The sequence below is a fragment of the Mycteria americana genome, chromosome 5 (assembly GCF_035582795.1).
Source record: "Mycteria americana isolate JAX WOST 10 ecotype Jacksonville Zoo and Gardens chromosome 5, USCA_MyAme_1.0, whole genome shotgun sequence".
Taxonomy (NCBI): domain Eukaryota; kingdom Metazoa; phylum Chordata; class Aves; order Ciconiiformes; family Ciconiidae; genus Mycteria; species Mycteria americana.
Window position 1 is genome coordinate 37,327,558 of NC_134369.1, and position 24,514 is coordinate 37,352,071.

At 47.5% G+C, this 24,514-nt stretch overlaps 1 protein-coding gene across 2 annotated transcripts; it reads left to right on the top strand.

Annotated features, from left to right (window-relative positions):
* Window positions 1-708: 708 nt before the first annotated feature.
* Window positions 709-24,514, top strand: BMF (Bcl2 modifying factor). Of its 2 annotated transcripts, none has more exons than XM_075502992.1 (4): window positions 709-793; window positions 3,330-3,425; window positions 4,609-4,772; window positions 18,368-24,514. In XM_075502992.1, the coding sequence occupies exons 2-4, from the start codon at window positions 3,335-3,337 to the stop codon at window positions 18,467-18,469; spliced, it is 357 nt and encodes a 118-aa protein (XP_075359107.1). In that variant the 5' UTR covers window positions 709-793; window positions 3,330-3,334; the 3' UTR covers window positions 18,470-24,514. The 2 variants fall into 2 exon arrangements, with proteins under 2 accessions (XP_075359107.1, XP_075359108.1); XM_075502993.1 differs by having other exon boundaries at window positions 734-793; window positions 3,330-3,650.

Below are 24,514 nucleotides of genomic sequence, written 5' to 3' on the forward strand. Positions count from 1 at the left end.
AAAATAACTAGCTGGAGTCAAACTCCCGTATCAGTTTTAAGCCTAGCGCAGCCGTGTTGGTAGCTCTGCTCCCAGCTTGGGACGACTGCTGTGGCAGTAGGACCAGGCTGAGCGCGGCCCCAGGGGGCCCTGCTCCCAGCAGCGAGTCCCGCCGCAGGCTGACAGACAAAGACGCCTATTTCCTCCCTGCTCCCACCTGAAACGGGACGGAGCAATTTGTCTTCCTGCAAAGACCAGGGATGGAAAAGCAGTTTTTAAGCGAAGGCTGCCCTCCTTGTTAGGCAGCCCTCTCTCTGGGCCGCGGGCTGGGCCCTCTCCTCCGCCTCCTTCCCACCCCCGGCACCCCTGAGGAGAGCGGCGAAGCGAGTACCCGAGCTTCCCTCACAGAACCGGCCCGGCTGGCGCTTGCGAGCGGAGAGTTGGCGGGCTGACACACAGCAGCGCCGGCCGCGCCCCCGAGGGGGCCGGGCTCAGCCCGCGCCGGGCCGGGCCGGGGAGCCGCGTCCCGCCCTCCGCTCCGCCGCTCCACGGGCCGGGCCGGGCCGGGCCGGGCCCACCCCCCGCGCGGCGGTGGCAGCGGCGGCGGCGGCGGCGGCGGTTGCTCCGCGCGGCGCGCACCGCCCCTCTCCGCCCATTGGCCGGCGGGCGGGGGCGGGGCGCAGCGCGGCGGGGCGGGGCCGCCGTCAGCTGTTCGCGGTCCGCCCGGCGGCGGCGGCGGCAGTTTGGCGGCGGGGAGGCGCGGCGGCGGCTCCCGGGACGCCCCGTCCCCGCGGGACGCTCGTCCCGCTTCTCGGTGAGTGCCTGGGAAGCCCTTTCGCCGCGGGGGGCCGGCCCCTCTGAGCCAGGGTCTCCGGTCAGCGCGGCGCCGAGGCCGGGCGCGATCGTGACAGGGAAGGGGGTTCGCCCCGGCCCGGCCGGGCGGTATGAAGCGGCTCCTGCCCGTGGTCCCGCGGCGCCCGGGGAAGCGGGCGGGCTGGGAACGAGCCCGGTGGGCACCGAGAAGGCAGCGATGTGCTGATGAAAGCAATGGCTAATTACCGGTAGCCAGCGCTGCCCCTCCCGGGCCGCCCCGCCGGGCTCGGCTGTCTCGTCCCCCGGCGCTGCCCGGAGGAGCCGCGTTTAAACCTCTCGGCCGGGGGTGAATCGGCGGGGTTGGAGCGCGGAGGGGGAAGAGTTAAAGGCAGTTGGCGGTGCCGAGGCGAGGCCGGCCAGCTTTGTTTTGGGAAGCTGGCACGCACGTGTGTGCTGAGCCCTCCCTCCGGCTCCCGGCCCCCCGCCTGTCAGAGCGGGCGTGTGGCTGCGGCGCGGCCGCGGTTCGCGGAGGCTGCCTCGGCTCGGAGGGTCTGGCGGCTCGCTTGTGGAAGCGCCGTGGGTCGGACACGGCGCTGAAGACGCGCGGGCTCCGTGGCCGTGGGCCCGCCGTCTGGCAGAGCCCCCGAGCCCGAGCTGTTCGGCGTCTCTCGCAGGCGAGGCGCGGCGGCTCTCGCAGCCTGTGGCTCCCAGCATGAGCCGCGGTTTAAGACTGTGGAAGGAGCTTAGGTGAGTTGTAGGGCGAGTTATCCTTCACGCTGCTTCGGCTTTTTCGAAGAGCTCTGGAAGAAGGTCGGGCCGTGTTGTGGGAGGTCGAGTAACACTTCTTGCTCTCTAAACCCTCTTTTGTGCAGGGTTCGGTCTGCTGGCTAGCTTTGTGCCTTTGTTGCACTTTCGTGCGCTGAATGCCCGTGTCCCAGCGGGGCTCCGACGGGTGAGATCCGGCAAATCTTGCCGCAAAGACAACATACATTATCGCCCAGCCTTTCTGTCAGGTGATGGCGATCCAGCAGCAGAGCTGGCAGGAGATCACCCGTGCCTGCGTCTCAGGACCTGTAACTCCTTTCGGTGTGCCACTTTAAGCCACGGATGAGAATATTACAAGTGTTAAGCCAAGACAGTGCTGCTGTCATCCAGCCGAGCTGGGCCAGCTGTGGGGCTGGTACCTGGTCTGCTCTGCAGACTCTTCGTTGGGAGTTGTGGCCAGGCTGAGCGAACTGCTGAGATGCAACAACTTAAATAACCGTAGTGCCCCCGAGTTAGAGCCCTGCACAAATAGTTCTTGCACTGCTGGGTCCCTTTGTCTCCTCTAGCCTGCTGGTGCTGTGAGTGCTGCTCACCTGGGGGGAGATGGGAGCACCAAGGGGACCGCTGAACACATCCTTATAAAATTATTATTAATGTCTCCTTCAGGCCTGAAATTCCTCTTGCTAGTCTTCCGTTCTCTTAAATGCTTCGCAAACCAGAGCAAAGGAAGAGACATGAAGAGTTGAATTTCACTGCCTTGTTTGGAACTGGGTGGAAATCCTGGAGATGGATCTCTTAGGAGACTGTCTTCCAATTGGGTTAGATGCACAGGTAACAGTAAAGGGACTTGTGGCTTTTTTGGTAAATCTGCTTCTAATTGCTATAAGTTTGCGAAGAGCTCTGAAATAGTGATTTAGGGTTTATTGGGTTTTTTTTCCTCCACCATCTTTGTCCAGTTTTGTGCTGCAACAGAGCTCAGGAGTGTTTACTATGGCAGCTACAGAAGTCCTGCTTTAAACACTGAAACCAGCAACGTTTTTTCTTTAGTAGTAGGGTGAACTAATGCACTGACAGTGCATGTAGGCTTTAGGGTAAGAGGGGTAATGAAGTGACTGCGTTGCCAAGTTTCAGACATGTCTTAAGTTGAGCTGAGGGAAGAAATGGGAAGTTGAAAGGAAAGTTGGCCCTTATAGGGAGAAGTTATGGAGAGCTTCACAGAAATGGCTTTGCCAGCTTTTGAGTTTTGCAACCACTGGGGTTTCTTAAAAGTCTGGCCTTGCAGCCTTGTGATTCCAAGAGCTTTTCTTCATTAGTAAGTAATACATGGGAAAAAGTGAATGGGGCATACCATAAAGTTCAAATACGGCAGGCCAAAGCAAAGCAGACCCCAAAGGAGCTGACCGGCCATGGATCAACTTGAAGGATTGGGGTTGCTTTTTCAAGCAATGTCTTTTCAGTTGCTACATGCTGAGGTTGGGGGTTGGCTCCCTCCTTGTGACCAGTTGTGGAATTGGAGCCGTGGGTGGACTCTTAGACACGTGTGAACTTTGTCTCCCTCTGGCCCAGCACTGGAGGACTTTCCACAAAGCCCTGACCTTCACCACTGAGTCACTCGCCTCTCCTGCTCATGCAGATGGGCAGCACTGGGAGGGAGGGAGGCAGGCAGGCATGGAAAAAAGAGCTGTGTTTTATTGTTGGAGCAGAAGGCATTCTTTTCTGGACGATGTTCTTGTTGTGTCTTAGCTGTTTCCTCAAATGTCCCTTTATTGCAGGAGCAATGGATCGCCCCAGCTACCTGGAAGAGGACTATTCTAGCCTGGATGGGCTGGACGATGACGTGTTTCACTCTGATGACTTTGGACTTGCAGGTCAGCCTGGTGAGATGACTGCAACTGGCATTTTCACACAGAACCAGTCCTACAGCTGCCTTCTTGGGAGGTTTCAACTATTCCCCCTCACACACTGCTGTGGTCCCGGTATCAGGCATCCTGAGCAGCAGGACAAGGCAACTCAAACACTCAGCCCGTCCTCTTCCAGTCAGGATGTTATGTTGCCTTGTGGAGTCACTGAAGAGCCCCGGAGACTCTTCTATGGTAAGAGCACTCCAGTGTCACCAGCTTTACAGCAAGGAAAACTGTCCCTTTAGCACTTCCCCGATCAGGCAAGGCTTCTTTCATTATGGCATTTTATTAAAGGACTTTAATAAAAGTATTTTGCTTTGGTCCTACTCTGTCAGGAAAGACAGCTTGTATTTTCTTACCCTTGCTTGTCCACTGCAGGAACCAGGCACTTGCTCATTGCTTCTGCTGTCCTTGATATTACCACTCTTTTTCTTTTTGGCTTTATTCTGTCACGTTATTTTACTGCTAGATGTTTAAGTGCTCACCGTAACTCGTATCCTATGATTTGCCTACATTTTTTAACTTCTAGTGCTGTCTCATCCACATAGGAAGGCTCCTAGAAGTTTTCAGTGGAGAGAGAGAAATGCAAAAATTCACACTTAATGGGACAGCTTTTAGGATCTTTACTGGAGTTAAAGTTGTTGAATAAGTAGAGCATGTCCATCCAGTATTTTACTAGTAACTGAAGGGACACCACTCAGCTTTGTGTATCTGATTCAGCTTTAATTCAAATCAGTCCCACTAAATGCCAGAGAACTGAGAAAAGTCTGACGGAAAAGATACAGTAACCTTTAATGGGAGACAACTTGAGGCAGAGGTCTTGTAAAACTGCGAAATTGTCATTAAAAAAAAATCAGCACTTGGCTGAACTATAAACAAGCAAAAGGAACCAAGTGTAAGATCCTGCCAGTCATTTGATTATGGGAAGCAACACAATGCTCTGCTTAATCGATATAAATCTCCTTAAAAGCTGAGCAAATGTTTTACTGCATGCTTACGGTACACAATCATTGTTTGGGCTTCAGGAACTGGACTTTAACATGAGTCAAAAATTTATGATTATGTGAGCTCTTTCCTCCATAAAGTGCACTGAGTAGAAGAGCTATTCTTTGCTCTGGAAGAATGACTCTTCTGATCTCTTGTTTTGTAGGGAATGCTGGTTACCGTTTACATGTCCCTCCGGTTGGCTTTGCGTTGGATCCGCACCTCCAAGAGGAGCCTCAGGAAGGTCAGCGGGAAGCGCGTGCCGAGGTGCAGATTGCACGAAAGTTGCAGTGCATTGCCGACCAGTTCCACCGGCTCCACATACAGAGGGTAGGGCGTCTCTGGAGGGGAAGGTGGGGGTTTAGCTATCCAAGAGCGGTGCTCTAGAAGACTGGCTCCAGGCATCAGCTAAGCAGGCTGTTGTCTAAGGCAGCAGACTGCCAGCGGCGATAAAATGGCAGGAGTATCCTGATGGATTTTGCTTATGCTAGATTGCTGGCTCTTCCTAAAGATTGGCAGGTGGAGGGAAGAGAATGTGTGGGATTGCATTTACTGCCTGGGAAGGTAGCTGTTCTGCATTAGCTGCTCCTATTCCAGCTCTTCCAGTTCAATAGCAACAGGGTTACTGAGGCTTTCTCCAGGGATCTCCCCCTTGCTTTTTATTACAGCTTTTACTCTTCTCCACTCTCCTCACCACCACCGTCTTCTCTTCTGTGGCACAAGTGGCCATCTGTGGCTTAAATCAGTTCCTCATCCTGGAGATGACAACAAGCCTGGAGTCTGTTCTGACACTCCTTGTTGTCTAGGGGTAGTTGTCTGAAATGTTGTGGAGTATATTTAGATCATGCTAGACTTGCTAGCTACTCCTCTGTCAGACAGTCCTAGCTAGTGTCTCAGACTTGACTAACTTCCTCACAACAAAAGACAGCTGTTAGATGCCATCAGGTCTGAAAACCACACTCCAGAATCTTGATTTTTTTTTCCTTTTTAAAAAAAAAAAAACAAACCCTGCTCTTCAAAGAAACAAAACCAGCACCCCTAAACTCCCTGATTTTTTTCTTCCTTGCCCTCCTTCCCCTGTTGAGTAGGGGTGAAATGGAAATCCCAGCCCATGCAGTTTGTCAGAGGTAGCAGAGGTTTGGCAGTAGGCAGCACTTCGCCACTTCTGTGCAAGCCCAACAAGGAGAGTGTGTATCTGCTTGCATATGAAGAAGCTGACACTCTTGCTGACTTCAGAGAGGGACAGAAAGCTTATGACACTCCAAGTGAGTTGGTGCTCTGTTAACTGTGGGATCTGTCGCAATTCTTCTCAAAGGTAAGTGAGGATCTCTGTCCTGGTCAGAGAATGTGGCTTGGGGCTGGGCAAAGGTTTGGTCCTCTCTGTGTCATGAGAGAGATGAGGGAATTCTGGGACTCTTCATCTCCAAATAGCAGGAGGACTAAAGAAGTTGTAACAGGAAGATTAGCCTGTAGAAATGTAGAAGAGGCTATGGATGTCATTTAGCAAACTGCAGGAATAACGAGCTACCACGGGATTTTTACCGTGTGTTGCGTGTGGTTGAATGGGATTTTCCCCAGTGCCACCTTTTTGCGAGGGATAGCTGAAGACCCCACTCTCTCTAGCCAGATTCTCACAGGAATGGGAAGGTTAACCATCTCGGTGGAGGAGCCCTGGAGTGAAGTGGTGGAACTGGTTGTAACTTGACCCCTTTCATCTCGGGCAGCGTACCTATCTGATCTCTGTGCCTCGGAAACGCATCCAGGAATGCCCACCCAAGCCGCCCGCTCAAGCTGCCCTGGGTCCTGGGTCGGGCTCTTTGCGGCCCCGTGGCCCGGGGCGAGCTGCCAGCCGCGGGTGCTGTGGGGGCTCCCAGCGCCACGCACAGGACCGCAGCCAGGGCTGCCGGCCCAGGCGAGCTGCCTGTCAGCCAAGCATGTGGGAGAGTTAGTAAACAAAAGCGTCCGCCTGCACTACCCGGACGGCGCAGCCAGCAGAGGAGGAGCTCTGCTGTCTTTGTTTGAACTGGAAGAGCAACAAGTTGTAAAGAGGGGGGAGAGCCCTTCAGCCATTTAATTTTGAAAACAAAACAGAAAAAAAACCCAACCCGAAAACTTAACCCGAGGATGGAATAGTTCAGCCAGTGGTTCTCCACAGCCTGACCCTGGGATAGGCCTTGGCATTTGGATCTGTTAAGGGGTTCGTTCTTGTTTGTCAGAAAAACTGAGCACCGAGCCACATATTAGTATCCGAGGCACTGTTCCCCATGGAGCGTTTTGTTGTCATGCCCGGTCCCTTCCCTCCCAGCTCTGCATGGAGGATTTCCTTTGGCTTTTGGCACAGATCTCCTATGCAGAAGCCCCTCTGTCCTGTGTGCAATGACTCTTCCCAGCCTGTTGCTGAAGAAGCAAGCAGTCTGCCCCTGGAGACACGTGAACTGGTTCACAATGTGTTGTGGTTTGGAAGGGGCAGTCTCTGAGACATGGAAAACCGGGCTGTCGTTTAACTTGCTGTGAAACTAATCCCTGATTTGGATGCCCCATTCCAGCTTGTCTCAAACATTTGGTCAAAACCAACTTTCCAGAGTGGTGTTTTGAATCAGATTTAGAATACCACAAAGTTAGTCACACCAGTGTGGTCTTGTGAAGTCCTGAGAGAGAGCAAGCCTGGTTTTCAACAAGCTGTGCCTCTTTTCGGAGCCTACAAAACATCTTATCTGTGAACATGTGAAAAGAAAACGTATGTGCCCTTTCAGTGGGAGTCAGGAAAGGCTTTCAGCACTGGAGTAGTGCATCCAGCTAGCTCAAGAGTTGCCCTCACATGGCTCTTGAGTTCTGCGAGACTCTCCAGCAGTTCAAGTATGGCTCCCATTGTGCTGCCGCGGCAGCAAGGCTGTGTTGACACAAAGGCCGCTGGTTAATGTACATCCCTGGCTGAGAGAGGAACTGAGCAGGCAATAGCTGCTGAGGTTGACGTCACTGAGTTGTCATTGGACTCAGCTGCACGCATGGTCTAACCCCATCCCACACTGGGAACCCTGGAGAGTCACTGTTATCTCTTCTCTGGGCTCCTGGAGCTATGTGGTATTTATTCTGTAGTTCTTGGCTATACAAAAGATTTTTGGGTATGCATCTCGTAAGAATAAGAAAGTTGGCTGCACCTATGCTTGCTTTTGGCATGTACACCATTTTCAGGGTTTCATTTCCTATTAATATATTAAACAGAATACAGTAGTTTAAAACCTGTCTTTTTCATCCTTAGAACAGTGCTAGAGCAATAACGCAACATTCCCTAGCACTCTGCGGCTTTCATCTCCTTAAGATGCTGAATTTATTATAGGAAGGACTTGAGCAACACTGTGTTCCTAAGTAGCAGAGCCTGCTACAGGTTGATCCAGTTTGCAAACAGCTCTGCAGAATGACATGTGGGACTCATCTATGTTTTCTCAAGTGCTTTAGTACCTCTTACCTGTCTGAGGCTGTGTAGCTTCTGGCAATGTTCCTTCGGTTGTGCTTTTCTCACCCTGCCCCTGGAAAACAAAGGTAGAGCCAAGCCATGCTTTCTGCAGGAGAACCCAGTACCTGCCACCTCCTTCTTGGTTTGGAGCAAGTATGCCTTTGCCATGGGATCTGTGAACTGTTTGCTGTAGCCCAGCCTGTGGCTGAGCTTAAAGAGTACAGTCTGAGGTTACAAAGAACAGAGCTGAGCTTAGGGGATCTGCTGGTCGGTCAGCTGGGATGCACTGCCTGTGCCCCACATGCCCAGGCTGTGGCAACCAGTGCTTGGGCCCTGCTTTAGGTCCTGAGTGCACTTGAGCTCCCTCACCTTGAGAAGGGGCTTCAACCTGTGCTGAACTGACAGTGTATTTCACAACATGATGCACTGCTAGATGGGATGGGAGTAGACAACCAGGAACGGCGGTGGCAGCAGCATAAAGCTGCCCCATAGGAGCACGGGGTTATACAAGAGTGGGGTGGATGACACTGTATATCAGTATCACACCCCTTCGGCTTGACTTGCTCCATTGAGACACTGGAACGCTATGGCCTTTTCCAAATAAAATAACTCTTTCTAAGCAGGCTGCAGCTTTGAGGGGACTGCTTTTATCGCATATCTTCTTCATGGTGATAAGATCACTTCACAGGGGATAAAATTGTCTCTTTAAGAGCCAAGGAGTGGTAGCCTTGAACAGTTCTGGGCTTGGGTCCAAGCAGAGCCACTGACTTGCTGTATGACCTCAGACAAGTCTCTTGACCTCCTTGTGCTTCAGTCAACCCATCTGGAAAGCTCGGTTTAAAAAAAGCTGAGCCTCAATGAGAACCAGATGCTGAATCAGAGCTGAGCTTTCTTGGGTAAATAAGTGCATTACAAACAACAACAAAGCCCCTTTCCAACACATCAGGAATCCTGCAGTTGATTTAGATATGCTGACCATGCTCAAAAAGCCTCCGTGGATCTAGCTATGGAAAACTGTGTTTCTCTAAATTCCCCAATTGGTTCAGCAAGTAACTCTCTTGCTGTCACTGCAACGGGCTCGAGCAGCCTGTGGAGCCCGAATGCCTGCATCCACACTGGCCGTGGACAGACGGCTAGGCATGTACCTGTTTGCCTCAAGTTAATGACACTGAAAATGTCCAGGAGGAAATGCTGTTTTCCTTTGAAAGTGAAACTTGTTACGTTTTGCATATTTTTTTTCCCCTCTGTCTCTCATGAGAGTTATCGAAGCCTCCTCTGAGACACTTCTGCTTATGCAACAGGGAGCCCATGTCTCTTGTCGGAAACTTATCAGCATGAGAGAGCGGGCACGCGGCACTGCGTGTGCATCATTCATCCCAAACTCCATCAGGCTTTTCTCCATCATTTACTGAGGACACTCAGGGAATTTTTTAACAGTTGCTTTTTTAAACTGGAATTGTTTGCAGGAAACTGTCCTTTATGATGACTTTACATTTTAGGAAAAACGTTCAGAAAATCTTCCTAATAATGTAATGCAGAGACTCTCAAACTGTCCTGCAGCTGAGCCTGTAGCACCGGCAGCTCCATACTTTACTTGTACCTGCAGTGTCTTTGAGACTTGGGGTAAGTGCTTTCATTAATTTGTTTCCCAAGTAGGTCAGGACATTTCAGGATCTTCTCTGCTGGCTAGTGCTTGCTGGTCCCTGCTGCTGCTGTGCAAAGCAGTGGGTCTCCTCTTCAGCTCTACTGTCTGCGGGTTGCCCATCGCTGCAGGACTTGAATTTCCAGCTGAGGATGCAGGAGCGTGGTGAGGGAGAGTACCAGGTGGAGAACTCCTGAAGTGGGTGAGCCCTGTTTAGAGGGCAGGGGGTAGGCTGGGTATGAGGTCGGGAAGATTGAGATGTAAAGCAAAGTTCTTGCAGGGCTATGGAATTATGATTCTAGGCTGGAGAAAAGGAGAGTGCCATAGGGGGGGAGAGGAGTTCCCACAGTAAGTGGAGTCAGGAACTTGATATGAGGAAGTGGAGACAGATTTTTTTTTTTTTTGCTTAATGTTGTTAGATTTTTTTCCATTTTGACAAATGACAATGAAGGAAGAGGTGGGCTTGGAAGTGCACCTTCCCCTGTGCATACAAATGACACAGCAACCTCTTGCCCCCTTGCCTAGCACCTGTTCTGAAATCCTGCCGCCTGTGGGGCTGATTACTTGACGTTTAGGTTAACAGAAACTTGCTGGACCCTTTCACATCTGATCTGAAATTATATTCTTTGGTATGTTAAGAAAAGAAACTGAGAACAAGAACATAGTTATACCACTGTATAAATCCATGTTTCTCCCGTATCTTGAATGTTACATACACTTCTGATTTCCTTCTTCCAAAAATGATGCAGCAGAACTGGAAAAGGTTCAGAGAGAGGCAAGGAGGATGATGAAACTTCCATATGAAAAATGAAAAAATGGTCTAGGACTGCTAAGCCTGAAAAAGACAAAAAGCAAGGGGGTAGCAATATCAAACAGAAATCAAAAGTGAGATGAAGGAGATGGACAGCCTAATTTCTCCCAGTACAAGAACTAGGCAAAATCAAGTCAAGCCAGTAGGAGCCAGCTCAAAGTAAGTGAGGTAGTTTTTCATGCAATAGGTAGCTCTGTGGAACTCCTTGTCAAGGCATATCGTGCATCCCAGCACTTTATCTGGGTTCAAGGGGAATCGGGACAAATTTATGGCCATTGAAGGAGACATTAAATAAACAGAAACCAGATCTGACTCAGGAAGTTCTAAGCTCAAACTAGTTAGATGCTGAAAGAGTATTAGGGGGAGCTATTGCATGTTCTTGCCCTCTTTGCTTTTCCTCAAGCAGCCACATAAGGCTGCTGTTGGAGGCTGGGCTATGTGAACTCTTGATGCGACAGTCACATACAGCCATTGTATATCGGTTTAATAAAAACCACAAAACTCTTGCAGCAGCCTAATCTATCCTTCTTCTCTATGCTTTCAGCTGACAAAAGATTTAAGTATATTATGGTTTTGTTCCTGCTTAAAATAGGGGATAATGGTAAAAAGCAAAACTTCCTGCCTAGCTCTGGTAGAGGAAGTGGGCAGAGGATAAGGGAGCCCGGTGGCAGGAGAGCACTGCGAGCTCTGTGCAAAGGCCCGCTGTGAATTCTTCACCTCGCTGGACACGGGACTGCAGTGTCTTAACGCAGTGGGGCTACAACCTCAAAATATCAAGTTTACCCACACTAAAGAACACAAAATAATTCTTTGGGACAGTACAAGTGAATTGTTTTACAGTATTTCTAACGTCACCTACAGCACGGGTGTACGATTTAAATAGCATTCAGTGCTGCTGCTTCTCCTGTACAACCCCAGTGGTCTCTGCAGGCTCTTCTGCATTTCCTCAGCTCTTGCAGCACCATGGTGGCTGTGAGTGGTGATGTGCCTTCTGCTTGTACCACTGTGACAGCTGAGAAATTATTTTTCAATTAAGAAATAATTGCGGTAATATCCCACTTCTTTTTTAGTGTGGGAGACTAGGAAATGCAGGTTATAACTTGTCTGAGATCATGCAGGGATCACTGATTGGAACCCAGTCGTTCTGCCTCCAGTCTTCCACTTAGGTTGGTTGATCTTATTAAGATACTGCCATCTCTGAGGGGGATGATGAGATGTTTGGGCTGATTATTTATGGTGCGGAGTGTGCATGTTTGTATTTTACTCAATGAAATTTTATGGTGGAAAGGCAGGAAAGCAAGTGCCCAACTGCAGAGTCCTCCTTTGTTTCAAGCCATTGAGGAGGAATGCCCCGCTAGCCTTTTATAGTCTCTGTTTGGGTTGTTTTTTGTTTCTCCTTGGTAGCTACCCTCGCCATTGCCAATGGCAAAGGAATCTTTCTGAGCACTGTACCACAGCAGAAAGAATAGCGATCTAAAAATAAAAGCAGTGAGGCAACTTCTATTAACCCCAATTAGGTTTTTCCTGATGTAGCGCCTGGCAAGAGGCTGGCGATGGGGGACTGCGGCCGCCCGCCGAGGAGAGCCCCCGACGGGCACGCAGACTCCGGCCAGCGAGGAGGAGCGGGCCGAGAGGTCCGTGCGTGACAGCGGCTGTGCCGGGCAGTGTTTGCGCTGTGGCTGCCGTGTTTATATCGCTCTCTAAATTTAGCCTCTGAGTCATCAGAACTGCTGACGAGAGGCTGCTCTCTGCCCGCAGGCTCCAGCGCTGCACCTGCCCGCCGCCGGCCTGCAGGCCCCCCTCACAGCAGCGCTGCGCCCGGGCCCGGGCCCTGCGCCCCCTCCTCGCCCCCCCCCCCGCCACGATATTTTCCTGCAAAAACTTGCAAAGGGTTATTTTAACCAAAACCCCGAGGTATGCTTTAGTCACTAGGGGGTGTCTCCCGTGTACCAAGCAGTTTCGGGAGCACCTCCCTCGTTCTGGTGGTGAGGGAATCGATGTGAAATAAAGGTCAGTCTGTCCCACGGCCTGTGCAGGTTTGGTGATAAACAGGGTAAGCTGTGAAACAGCTCTGTCAGTTCACACTCGGGGCCCGAGTGAATAAACCTGCCTGCGCTTGCTGCCTGCAGCTGTGGCTGCGGGAGGGGGCGTCTTCTCCAGGGCACAGAGGCGAGGTCTGGGCACCTCTTCTTCCTGCAGCCTCGTCCCCCCCCAGCATGGGGGCGAGTCCCCCCCGGGCCCCGTGCCGCAGGTGGAGAGCGGTATCAGGCACGGCTCTATGGAAATGCAAGACCTTTATTTACTGTATTTATGGAAAATAAGCCGGTGTGCCCCCCGGGGGTGCAGGAGGGGAAGGCTGGGGGCCTGGGAACGCGGTGGCCGGTGGTTGCCCTTCCCAGGTTGCCGTCAGCTGGCTGTTGCCATGGCATCTGTCTGCTTCCCCTTCCTGCCCGCTCCGGAGAGGAAGGCGAGTGGCTGCATGTTTGTTTTTGAACTGCAAGAAAGTTGAGAAAGGGCTCACCTGCGCAGCTGTGCCTGCAGCAGGTTTAGGGCAATGAACGTTGCCGTTTGCTGCTCGGACCAGTGCCTCGGCAGGGGTCAGCGCCGTCCCCCTTGCTTGGGCTGGGCAGCCCATAAATGGGTTTTGGGGGTCTCCTGCACCCCGCCTCCCTCCTGCTGCACCCGCTCCTGTACGTCCTCTCTCCATAAACACACGTGTTGCTTATCTTGCTTCGCAAAGGCTGATGGAGGCTCTGAGAAAGGAAGCAGTACTTGAGATGACGCCTCCCTCTACCACAAGTTTAGCCCCGCGTAAGAGAGCCGCGGGGTTTGCAAGCCAGAAGGACAGAGATCCCCAAGGAAGATCCTCGTCCTCCTCTCTGTCATCACAAGAAACGGTGCCGCTAAGCTCCTCTTTCAGTTTTTCTCTGTTACTGTCTCCTTTTTTTTCCTGCTGCTTTTACACATGCATTATTCTTTGGTCATTAGGAATCACAGCTGGAAAGACTTGTATTTGACTTCCATTGGCCTGCATTTCTCTCTCCAGCGGGGGACACCTTCTGTAACCTCTGTTGCCTTGGGGACTGTGACTTTCTAGTCTTTCTAAGCTAAAGCATATTTTGTGGTAGCACAATATGCCTCCAGCCACCTGGCAGCCAAAACAGCCTTCAGCGATGAGTCAGCAGCTGCTCCCGGTGTGCAAGTATTTTTGTTTTCAGTGAATAAATAAAATCCCAACAACTTATTGCTAATACTTGTATTAGTCATTAAAGGAAGAATGAACACATATGCCATTATTCTTCTTTTGCTCTAGTAGTGCCATTTATGGCCATATTTTAATCCTTCTAGTTAAGATAGGATCAGAATTTGACTCTTAACCATCTGGAAGCCATGAAGCAAAGTCAGAAGTTGCCCATGAGATCAAGAGGGTAGACAGGTGTATCCTTCTGTATATGTGATAGGAATGTACCAAACCCACATATGACGTGTATATGATGAACATATTCTTTTTTTTTTTAAGGAGAGGTATTAATGGCATGTGTGTATCAAGTGGAAAAGTGAATCCTATTCATCTGGTAAACGTTTATGCTCAAGGATTCAAGGAGCTGTGTCAGAGCGACAACATTTTCTTTGAGGTGTATTACCTGTCCTGATCTTCCCTTGATCACCCCGTGCAAGGGCGTGGTAGGAGTAAAAAGCTTTTGACATCTGGGGTGCTATTTCACAGATATATATCTGTGTGCTTACAGTGTGAAACATGTATTAGGAATTAATTATGGGGAGGGAATAAATGTTGGGTCAGTCATGTCCCCCTTTAATTAGCTTCCAGTAAAAGTCTTGCTGGTTTTTTGTGTTTGTTTACCAGTATTCTGGCTTTTGGTTCAGCACAGTTCATGGAATAGGCTTCACTAATGTACTGTTGCTGCAGAGGACACTTTTCCTGTAAAATGCCTTTTCCTTGTGACTAATTGAAGCATTCATGCTAAAGCCTCAGACAGACAGTCTCTTAAGGATATCCCCTTTAAAAAGCAGCAGCTGCAATAGGAAATGGTTTTATGTGTTTCCAGCTTTGTGTTGACTTACTGTATTCACAAGACTAGTCTTCTTTAGTTACAGTTAGTATAGAGGGCAAAGGGGGCTTCTTTCCATCTTGGGAAAGGAGCTTCAAAATGTTCATTGTGTTGCTACCACATGGAGGTGGCAAAGTGTTCATCCCTGATACTTTTGTGCAGTAGTGACTCTGAGGATTGAATTGTTATGATGAGGGACAAAGCAGCATAGGGAAGCTTAGGAAATTATAAACCTGTGCCACAATAGTTATGAGTCTTAGAAGACTGTAAGAATTGACTTGAAACATATCACATCTGAAAAAATGAGATGCCAAATTCATAGAGTCACTCTCCTGGGTTTTCTGTCCTTCCTGGCAGCTAAATTATACCACACAAAAAACCCTCAGTCCTGAAATATTCGACTATTTTGGTCTTGGCAGAGGCGTATCTGGGGAAAAGCTACTGAAACTTGTGAAAAGGACATTTTTTAGGCTGGGACAGTTCTTTCCGTAAATTGTTTACTCTATCTGTAGTGCAGAGAATATCTGCCATTTCCATTCTGTGGCTCTTGTCCCATGCTGAACTAGTACCATGGAAAGCAGATCAGCCCAGAAGTGAAGCCATAACGTTGTAAACCCTGCTAGCTGGGCTTGCTGCTGAAGCAAGCAGTCCCAGCTTGCTCCTCCTCTCAGGTCACCTTTCTGTTGTGCTGGCACAAGCATCAGCTTGACTACATGATGCCATGGATCAGATGGATTAGGATGACCTGATCGATAGTAAAGACAACTTCTTTATCAGATTAGTTCTGGCCTTGGTCATTGTCCTGCTCTAGTTCACTTTCCTGCACTAGTGTGAGGAGAAGACAGTGCAAGCAGGCTGCTTCAGTACGCAAGCCAGGGAAGGCGTGTGTGGGACTACACCGCCGTGGAAGGAAATGCTGGCTGAACACAGACCCAGGGAAGTGCAAGCCCTAGGTCTAGGAATAAAACCTGGAAAGCTGCCTTCGGCCTAGTGCTCTATTTTTTCACTTCAAAACAAAATTAATGGTGTCAATGTCCTTCATAAAGTGATTTGAGATCTTATGCTTTTTATAAGCGGGGGGAACAAGGGTGAAATAATTCCTATTCTGCTCTTGCATGGAAATCTCCTTGAATGTCTGAGGCAAAGAGCAGGCAACATTTTTAACTGGAGAAGGACAAAAATGCTGTACCAAAAAAGTGGCTTCAAGAGGCAGTGAAATAAACACAATGGAGTATGAAATAAACACAACAGAGTATGAACTAAAAAAAATCAGAGTTTTTCTCAGTATTTGTGGTGCCACATCTCACTAGTTCTCTTGCAGGTCTGTAACCCTCCTGCAAGTAGAGATCTAAAACTCTTATTTACCAAATAAAAACAAATCCCAATACCTTCCTCAAAAAGCTCCCCCACCTTCAAAAAAAAAGGGAGGAGGATGAGCTCAATCCTTCCACTGTTTTTGCCTGAACATGGCCTCCTTTACCTATCACAGCAAAGAACAAGTAATCCTTTTCTTCTGAGGTGGCTTTTAAAACTTAAAGAGGAGACAGAATATTTAGAAACCAGTTCTGGTGTGTGAGAAGCCCAAAGTGGCCTCCTGCATGAAGCAGGACATTAATATGGGGATCCCTACATGTATTTGTCCTCCTGACAGCGTGGAATAGTTGAAATTGCACATACCAGATCAGCACACCTCCTCTTGTCTGCTCCCCAGTTAACCTGTTTTACAAAATTCCATGAGAGCTTCCATTAAAGAGAGTCCACCAGTGAGGCTGAGATGATATATTTCAAGTTTAGGATTTTGATACCAATTTTTAAACATCCTTTTGCATTTCCCATACTAAGTCCCTATAAGACACTTCTTTACCCTCTTGGCTGCCAACAGAATGAAATAATCTGCCAAAGCAGATTGTCTTCAGAGCATCTATAGTATGTTTGTCCACTGTGCTGTCCTAGCATAGTTCTCTACTTGTGGAAACTGCAGAGGAAGACATGTGTTTGCATGCCACTTCATTGACATGCTACCTGAAGATCTCTCTTTAAGGAGCAGTCCGCTTAAGCTGTAATATCTTGATAAAAACATGGTATCTAGATGTCATCGGGACATTGTGGTTCCATGTGCATATTCAAGCAGGTTTGGGAGTGTGGCTCTATGGAGGAGGGTGAGAAGAATCTCTGGAGTTTGATGAGGAAGGACAAGCCTGGTTAAACTGAGAGGCGAGTAACAAAACAAAAAGCATCTTGCTTTTTGAGACCAAATTAGGTTTTTGTAACCCAGCCCTAGGGGATAGTTTATAAAAGATTGTTTTCACCTGTAAACCTAGCAATGCCTGGACAATCAGTACGGACTGAACCCAGGGCTCATTACTTTGAAATAAATGACACCAGGCTCTAGAGTCGGTCCATGGGTTATGATCCAAACACAGTGGTGTTGAAATGTGTGATGAGATCCGTGTGAACTCTTCTAAATCCAGGAGACAACTGTTAAGTCTTGAGGGTAAGATGAATGACCCACTGCTAAGATGCAAGTTTTTCCAAAGCCTGTTTTGCGTGTACTTGTGATTCAAATGGCACGGATCTACTCACGCTGAAATACGAACATAATTTAATGACTATCTGGGAGGGCTTTGAAGAGCTGCCTATTGACACATCTCCAATACACCAACTCCAGTTGCAACTCTCTCTTTGTGATTATGTAAAGAATGCCTTGCAACCGTGTTGTTCTGCCCTGTTGGGCTAATCTGAGTTGAAACATCTTGTTCATATAATGTGCTTCAGTGCTCTTTTATGAACTCCTGCGTACTGAGGCAAAGTTGTTGGAAGCCAGTCTTCTGTTTCCTCGTCTGCTGGGGATTGGGGGGTGGTGGGGTGGAGGTTGGGGCTGGTTTGTTTTGTTTTCCAGAAATGATCAGTCCTGCTTAGCAAATATGGAATTCTGGATGAGAAAACAAAGACTGACTTCTAATAGAGGGTTGGTTATTGAGGTGAAATAGTATCCCAGGCTGGGCAATGTAAAGAGAAACCCACCTGTTTGTATGAGATGCCATTAAAGTGCGGGAAGGTGGGGGTATAATCGGAGCCACTTTTGCAGGGGTGATTACATATAACAAAAGAAGGAACAGTGTTCCTGCCCCAAAGCTGCATTATAGAGTCTGGTGTCCCCCTGAAACTCAACTCCCATGTTTCTTCCTTGACAATGGGACCTGAAATAACCTCTTGGTTTTGGTTTTTTGTGTGTTTTCAAGTATGTTCTTGCTTAAGGTTTAATTGGCTCCAGTCAGTAGGAAAGGGCTCCAAGGCTGATTATTTATGGCTTACTGTCAAAAGTGGCTATAAAAAGGGCAGTATTATCTTGGAGATGCTGGGAAGGAAAATGTGGTGGGGGGAGGGTGGGGGAGTGTGTGTGTGCACGAATGTGTTTTCTTGTACTAGATGAAATCAGAGTTTTGCTGTCTCAGCAGTGTGGTTTAAATTGAAGATTAACCCTTTGACCTTCACGGTGTCAAATCACTTACAGATGGATCACCAGTTATATTTTTTTCTTTTTTTTTACTTTTGGGGTGAAGGGGGGCTTTTTTTTTTTTTTAAAAAAAAAAAGGTTGTTTGTTCATGCAGCTGGGGCTTTTGAAAGGCTCAGAAGCCAATCTGATTAAAAACAGCACTTGGCTAAACTCTGCAAAATCCTACAAGCAAAAAAAAAGTTTAATCCTCTTGTGCACAATGCATAAAGGGTCTGCTCTTTTCTTTTTGTAATGTTAGAGCTACAATTATTTCTGGAGAACTTATCATTTCCCTCTCTCCCCTCATCCCTTGCTGCACCCCCTTGTTATGCTGATGGGATTAAAGTGTCTGCTCTTGAAAAGTGTAACTGAGTTGTTACTGGAAAAGAGAAGTGGTATGTTGCAATTTTAGAAATATAAATAACCTTCCTTCAACTGTTCTCCTCTACAGCATCAGCAGAACAGAAATCAAGTGTGGTGGCAGCTTTTTCTCTTCCTACACAACTTGGCCTTAAACGCGGAGGCGAACAGGAACCACACTGGGCAGAGGTGAGCTTCGCCCGCCTGTTTCAGGCCGCATCCAGTCTGCAGGGAGCACTGAACAAACACTGGTTCGGGGGCGAGACATTGCACACCGCCGGCCGGATGTGAGGACTCTGAATTTCTGATACTCGTCTTCAAGTTTGGGGGTTTTTACGGACTCTTCTTTGCTGCTGCCTGCCTCACGAGGCAGGGAGCTCTTGTCCAACACTGTCGAAGGAAAGCCAGAATGTGGGTGTGTTTGGTAAAGCTTGCTGCTGGTTCCCCGTGCCGGTGACGTCTGTGCAAGGGAGGCAGGTATTAGACTAACGGCTTCCTCTGCCCTGTGTGTTAGTCAATGGTAGAGTGCAGGAGTGTCATTTTGGCTGCTAGTTAAAAATGACGTCTGGGATTGATGACTCTAAATGTACTTTGGGTATCTTCCAGAGCAGAGATGCTCGATTCCTCCAGAAAGAAAGTTCTTTTTTAGCAATGAAAACATTCAAGTAGCTTATATCCATCAGGTTACTTGTTTTCTGCATGGGTTACTGTTTATTTCCTTGCACCCTGTGTGAGAGAAAATCACAAAGAAATCTGATCTCTTCAATCTTTCCATTGAGCACCAGTTGCAGCTCTCTCACATGAAGTTATTCTTTGTCATTGCCATCAATAGACAAAATCATTTCAGAAGAACAGTCTTAAAATTAGACCTTCCTGGGGTTGCTGGTGGCTATTAATTTCTGCCACTGTTTGCTTCCAGTTCAGTGTTTGCAGTGCCCATGAGACAGCATGAAGCCAAAAACCATGGAATATGACACAAGTGTCATTCTTCCACAATGCTAATGTATATGTTTTTATTAGTTTTATGATGGGTGTTTATTTTGTTTTGTTTTTCTTTTCTCTTACTATAATGTGGTTGGTCAGGAAGGCTTAAGTCCCAGGCATCCGATAGTTTTGCTTCAGGATTTGACAGGGAAATTAATTAGCAACTAGTCTGACATGTACACTGTACAAGCAGTCTGTCCATTACTCTAGTATGTAATGTTTGGAGGCTACTGTAAGCATATATTGACTAGCAGCAGAAATATTACTTCAAGGGAGATCTTCTAACAGTTCCCGGTTTGTATGCACTCAGAAGTTTGTCCATAGGACTAACACTATTGGACCAGCACAGGGAAATTACCCTACCAAAAGGAAGTAGCCTTAAATACCGATGACTACTTCTCTGTAGCCTTAAATATCATTAGTTCACAAACCCAGTGACAACTGGGGTAAAACACGAACAGAAAAGCAATACAGACTTTATTTTCTTCAGACTGTTTCCATATTGCCACTGCACCTTGTTGTAGGTCTCAAATGATACATCCAGCGTGAGGAAGAGCTGTCCAGAGAATTGCTCTTCGGTCGTGTTACAAACGTCGGCTTCAGGTGGTGAGGAATTCTTCTGCTCTTGGTCCACTCTGAAAAATAAGCGTTACTGTACAGGAAGAGTAGTTTACTTGCACATACTCTTTCTCCTCCACCCCTCTCTGCGTATCCTTCTCTAATTCATGCTTTCTCTGGTATTTGTATAATCTCATCATTGCACTGTAGTGTCTGGTAACAATTTGCTGAACACAGTTAAATTTGGACTTTCTCCCTCTCTCCCAGCCCCATTCTCTTGATTTGCATCCTGCTCTACTGTGGCAAAATGTGCTTTAGCTCCCTGAAAGAGGTCCCCAAGCCTTTTTCACTTTCATATATTCACAGTCACTCTCTTTCAACATAAGGAGAGTTTATGTGAGAAAAGCTTTTTTTCTTCCTCTTACGTTATTTTTCTAGTTAGAGCTAGAGTAATACGTTTGTCCATGATGGTTAATAATTCATATAAATGAATCTCAAGCAATATTTTGGGGGGTGGGTTTTACGGAGTGGGAGGGCAGGAGGTTTTTTAGGAGGGGGGATTGTTTTTGGATTTGTGTTGTTTCTTTAAGCGTGTGCACTACAGAGTTATGCAGAGGGATACAAGTGATAGCTGTTGCTGACTATGCTGCAGCGGTATGGGAAGCCCCTCTCTGCCCATGTTGACAGAGATGAGGCTTTCCATACCTTGCTTTGCACAGTCTGCTTGGAGTAAATGCTGGTCATTGGAGAATGAGGACTTAAATGGGGGGGAAAGCCTGAGGGGTAGTGCAAGCACAGACTGAATTGGGGACCCCTGAGAAGCTGGATGTTAAGGAGAAGACTCTTAAATCAGAAGCTCTTAAAGAGGCAGGAGTGGAAGTGCTGAGGCTCAGGAAGCAATGCAGCAATGCTGCCTGCCCGCACCGCATGCTCTAGGATGTGATGCTTGCGTTTTCCCACTGGTTGCCAGGCCCCTTTATCAGGAACAATCAAAGCTACATCATAACAGCCCTGCAGACTATGAAAAATTCAGCAAGTGCATCTGGCAATTAAAAACCATTGTGAGCTTTCCTCTTCCCCTCTGCCTTGACTTGACTGCCAAACAGGCCAGTAAGGCCTGTTGTCTGGATGCGTAAGCTGGAAAGATAGGTCTGGTACTGGCGCTTTCTGGTGTTGTGACCCAACCTGTTTATCTAGGGTAAGACTCTTCTTAACATGGAAAAACAAGTATCTGAAACCGTTCCTCAGTCAGGCGGCCTGCCTCAATAGAGTCATTTGGCTTAGGGAAAGACACATCTTTGCCAGTCTGTATTTCCCACTGTAACAATATACTTATCAAATTTGGTCATTGCAGGGTCTCAAGTTAAAATCTCCTTGAACAACAATACTTCATTGGAGACATAGAGCTAATGCTAGACAAAGGCCGACTTCCTGCAATATGCATGTTGGCTACTGGTGCCAGAGATTTACAACCACTGATAATATATTTTAATTATATTCCATATCTGCATATCTTGGAGAAAGGAAATATGCTCTGTCAACCCAAAAGTCTTATTTTGCTTCATGTAGATTTGGAGGGGCAGGCTGGTTATTCACTTACGGAAAAGCAGCTACTTCATACTTACAGTCTCACCTACTTGAGGAAATAGTGGGAAGATTTCACAAGTTTATCAACAAATAGACAGATGCACAGCACCCATGCATTTGTCACCCATTCCATGTTAGTAAGGCCCCTTGAGCATGCACTGAGCAGATCTTCCCCGCAGAGTAGCTATTGCAGTGTGGCCATGGACATACATCGATTGTATGGGGAAACAGTTCCAAGGAACATGGTTCAAGTCCTGTTGGTGAAGGAGCATGCTCAGGCTTTTAGTTAGTTTGTCTTGGTGAAAGGAATGGGACACTGTTTCTCTCTGTATTGTAAAACTACATTCTACAGTTTAGAAAGAACAGTCGGATCTTTCTCCTAAAACAAATTCCTGTTTTTAATGAGCAGTTCTTAAGAAGAACTTGAGCTGCGGCTGATGGTACCAGCAGCCTTGAAATATCTTGCTTGCCTTCCCCAGATCTCCAAAACAGCTTCAGACCTCAGCTCTCTTTCCTTGAGGGACAGAGTTCTTCCTATCCCTTCCCAACTTCCCACCCTTTCAAATATCTTGTAACCTGCCCATCCCTGGATCCATCAAGCCTGGTGCTAGTAGGGAATAGCTAGTTTTACTTTTGTTTCCTGCAGTTCTTGAAAGCTGAGCCAGTAATCACAAAGTGACTGCCCAGGGATAACTGCAAACTGCCGTAAATAGGATACAACAAAGGCAGGGGAGAGGATGAATTTGCATGGAAAGGGTTGCCATTGGATCTGTGTGTGGGACTGCAGCCTTCTCCCAAGGTGCTGATAATCCCTGGTAGCACTGAATTCCTGCATAACTGATCACATATCTCAGTTTAAATAGCTGGTTCTCATTAAATGTTTGTTGGCTAAACTCTCGTTAGAGAAGTCCTGAAAGAAACTTCCTTATCAGCCTTTGCTTTGGAGCTGTGTATCAACAAGGGAATAGAGGCAAGGAACCCAGTCCTTCTTGACGTAGAAAGCATGATTGCAAAGACATCTTTCTTTCTACTGGCCATTACTTTGTCCCTTCAAGCCTGGATTAAAGGTATAGGCGATGCGTGCTGCATGTGAGGTTACTACAGTCCTGGAGTTGTTCCATAGCAGCCACTGGAGCTGTACCCAAGGTTGAACTTCATTCAGTGTGGGGCTTGGCACTCTTCTGGGAAACTGCAGATTCTGCCCATTAGTAGACTGGGGAGAAGGGTTGGGGTTTTTTAAGAAAAAGGAAAATTACTCAAGGCAGTTGTTGCAATGTGACCCCATCAATTCTACAATGAATTCCACCTTTCCGCTGCAGGTTCTGACCCATCTCTGCTGAAGCTGTGGGAATGGTGAGACTGTGACATGCTGAATGGTGTGCTATTGAGGGTATTTTTAAAGGGAAAAATAGGGAGAGCACTCAGCATATGTGCTAGGATCAAGCGAGAATGCAGATATGTGGAGGTCTTGCCTTGTTTTACCAGCAATATTTATGTGGGATTTTAAGTGAAAGGACCATGGAATGCCCATTCATATTCATGGGAGCTCTGCACATGGACCAAGCACTATTGAGTATTAGCATAATTTGACAACAAAGGTTTTTAATAATGTCCTTCAAAAGAGTCTGTCTTTCAAACTGGCATTTGTGATCATTTGCAAAAATGCCTACCTGTTGCCTTTGATTGTTTTAGCAAGAAGAAATACCTCAAGGAATTGATAAAAGATCCTAGGACAATCTTTTACAGTTCCTAAAGACTTCAGTGGTCTCTGTTTCTTTGGTTTGCATGTGTTCACGCAGGTGTTACACAGCTCGGTTCTTCTCCACCAGGAAAAGCAGAAAAGACCAAACACATCAAATGCACTGGAATGTAATTGTGTGTGTGTGCGTGTGCGTGCGTGTGCGTGTGCGTGCGTGTTCTTAAACTGAATGCAGTCTGACATCCCCTACCCCTTCTTTCTTCCATGTGCCTCACCTTCCCCCTTAGCCACAGAAAGGAGGGTCTCTTCCTGCGAATCCCATGCTGGAAGTTGGTTTCTGGGAAGCGAAACCTAATGTCTGTGGGCTGTTTTTTAAAGCCATGTTTCAGTTCTGTCTTCAGACTCTTTGCTGCCTTTGGGGAACGGAGGGGTGGGAAGGGTAGATTCTTAAACTGTTTTTAAAATCTATTATGGAAATTTTGCATGTATAAAGTTATTCTTAAATCTAAAGGAGTCTCCCCAATTTGTGGACACAGCTCCAGGAGAGCATCGTCACAGATTCCTCAGCTCCGGTTTTGATCAGACTATTCTGAAAGGAAAATTTGATGATAAAAGGGGGAGAGACTGGTGTGATGGAAAGACGACATTGTCAGTATCTCCTTAAATAAATGTCAGAAGTTAGGCTTGTAAAAGGGAAATTTCAAAACAGCCCAAGGGATTTGTATGTCTGTTTCCACTGGGTGCATTTGAAAATCCTGCCACTAAATTTGAGTTTGGGTATCTATCTAGACTGTTGCGGTTTTTTGGTAAAACAGATCACGTACCTCTTCTTCTCTTCTCTTCAATGGTCTGTAGTACAGTCTCCCATGTTTCTAGGTAAAATTAACTGGTGAGAGTACTGTGAAATGTGAATTCACATTTTCTCCCTCCTCTTCCTGCATGACTTTTCTACTTTGGTGGGATACTTTTTTTTTTCTTTTTTAAAACTTCAGAGTCCTTCATCTGGAAAACAAAAAGGGTAAGGTGAGCTAGACTTTGCAATGTACTTAGTAAACTTTCCCTCCATGGAGGGTTTCCCCATGAGTTCTGATATTCACCAGAATATACTGTCCTGCTGCAGAAGTAAACCCGATGCTCTCCTGTGAGATTTCTGTCTGGATTAGTCCTGAAGTGCACACACCTTCTTTGCCATGGACTGAGACCCAGTGAGAATGTAGCATTTTGTTTATCCTGGTTGTGTGCCTCCAGGACTCCTGCCTGAACCAATGGTGACAGGGCAGAGCTCCTTTTTTTTGTATCTGTGCAGTATATTTGCTTTGTGCTTTCTTTCTTTGGTGCTTTTTAATACTTTAATACTTGGATTTTTTTTCTAATAACTGGTACAATTTTTAATAAAATTGTTAAATTCTT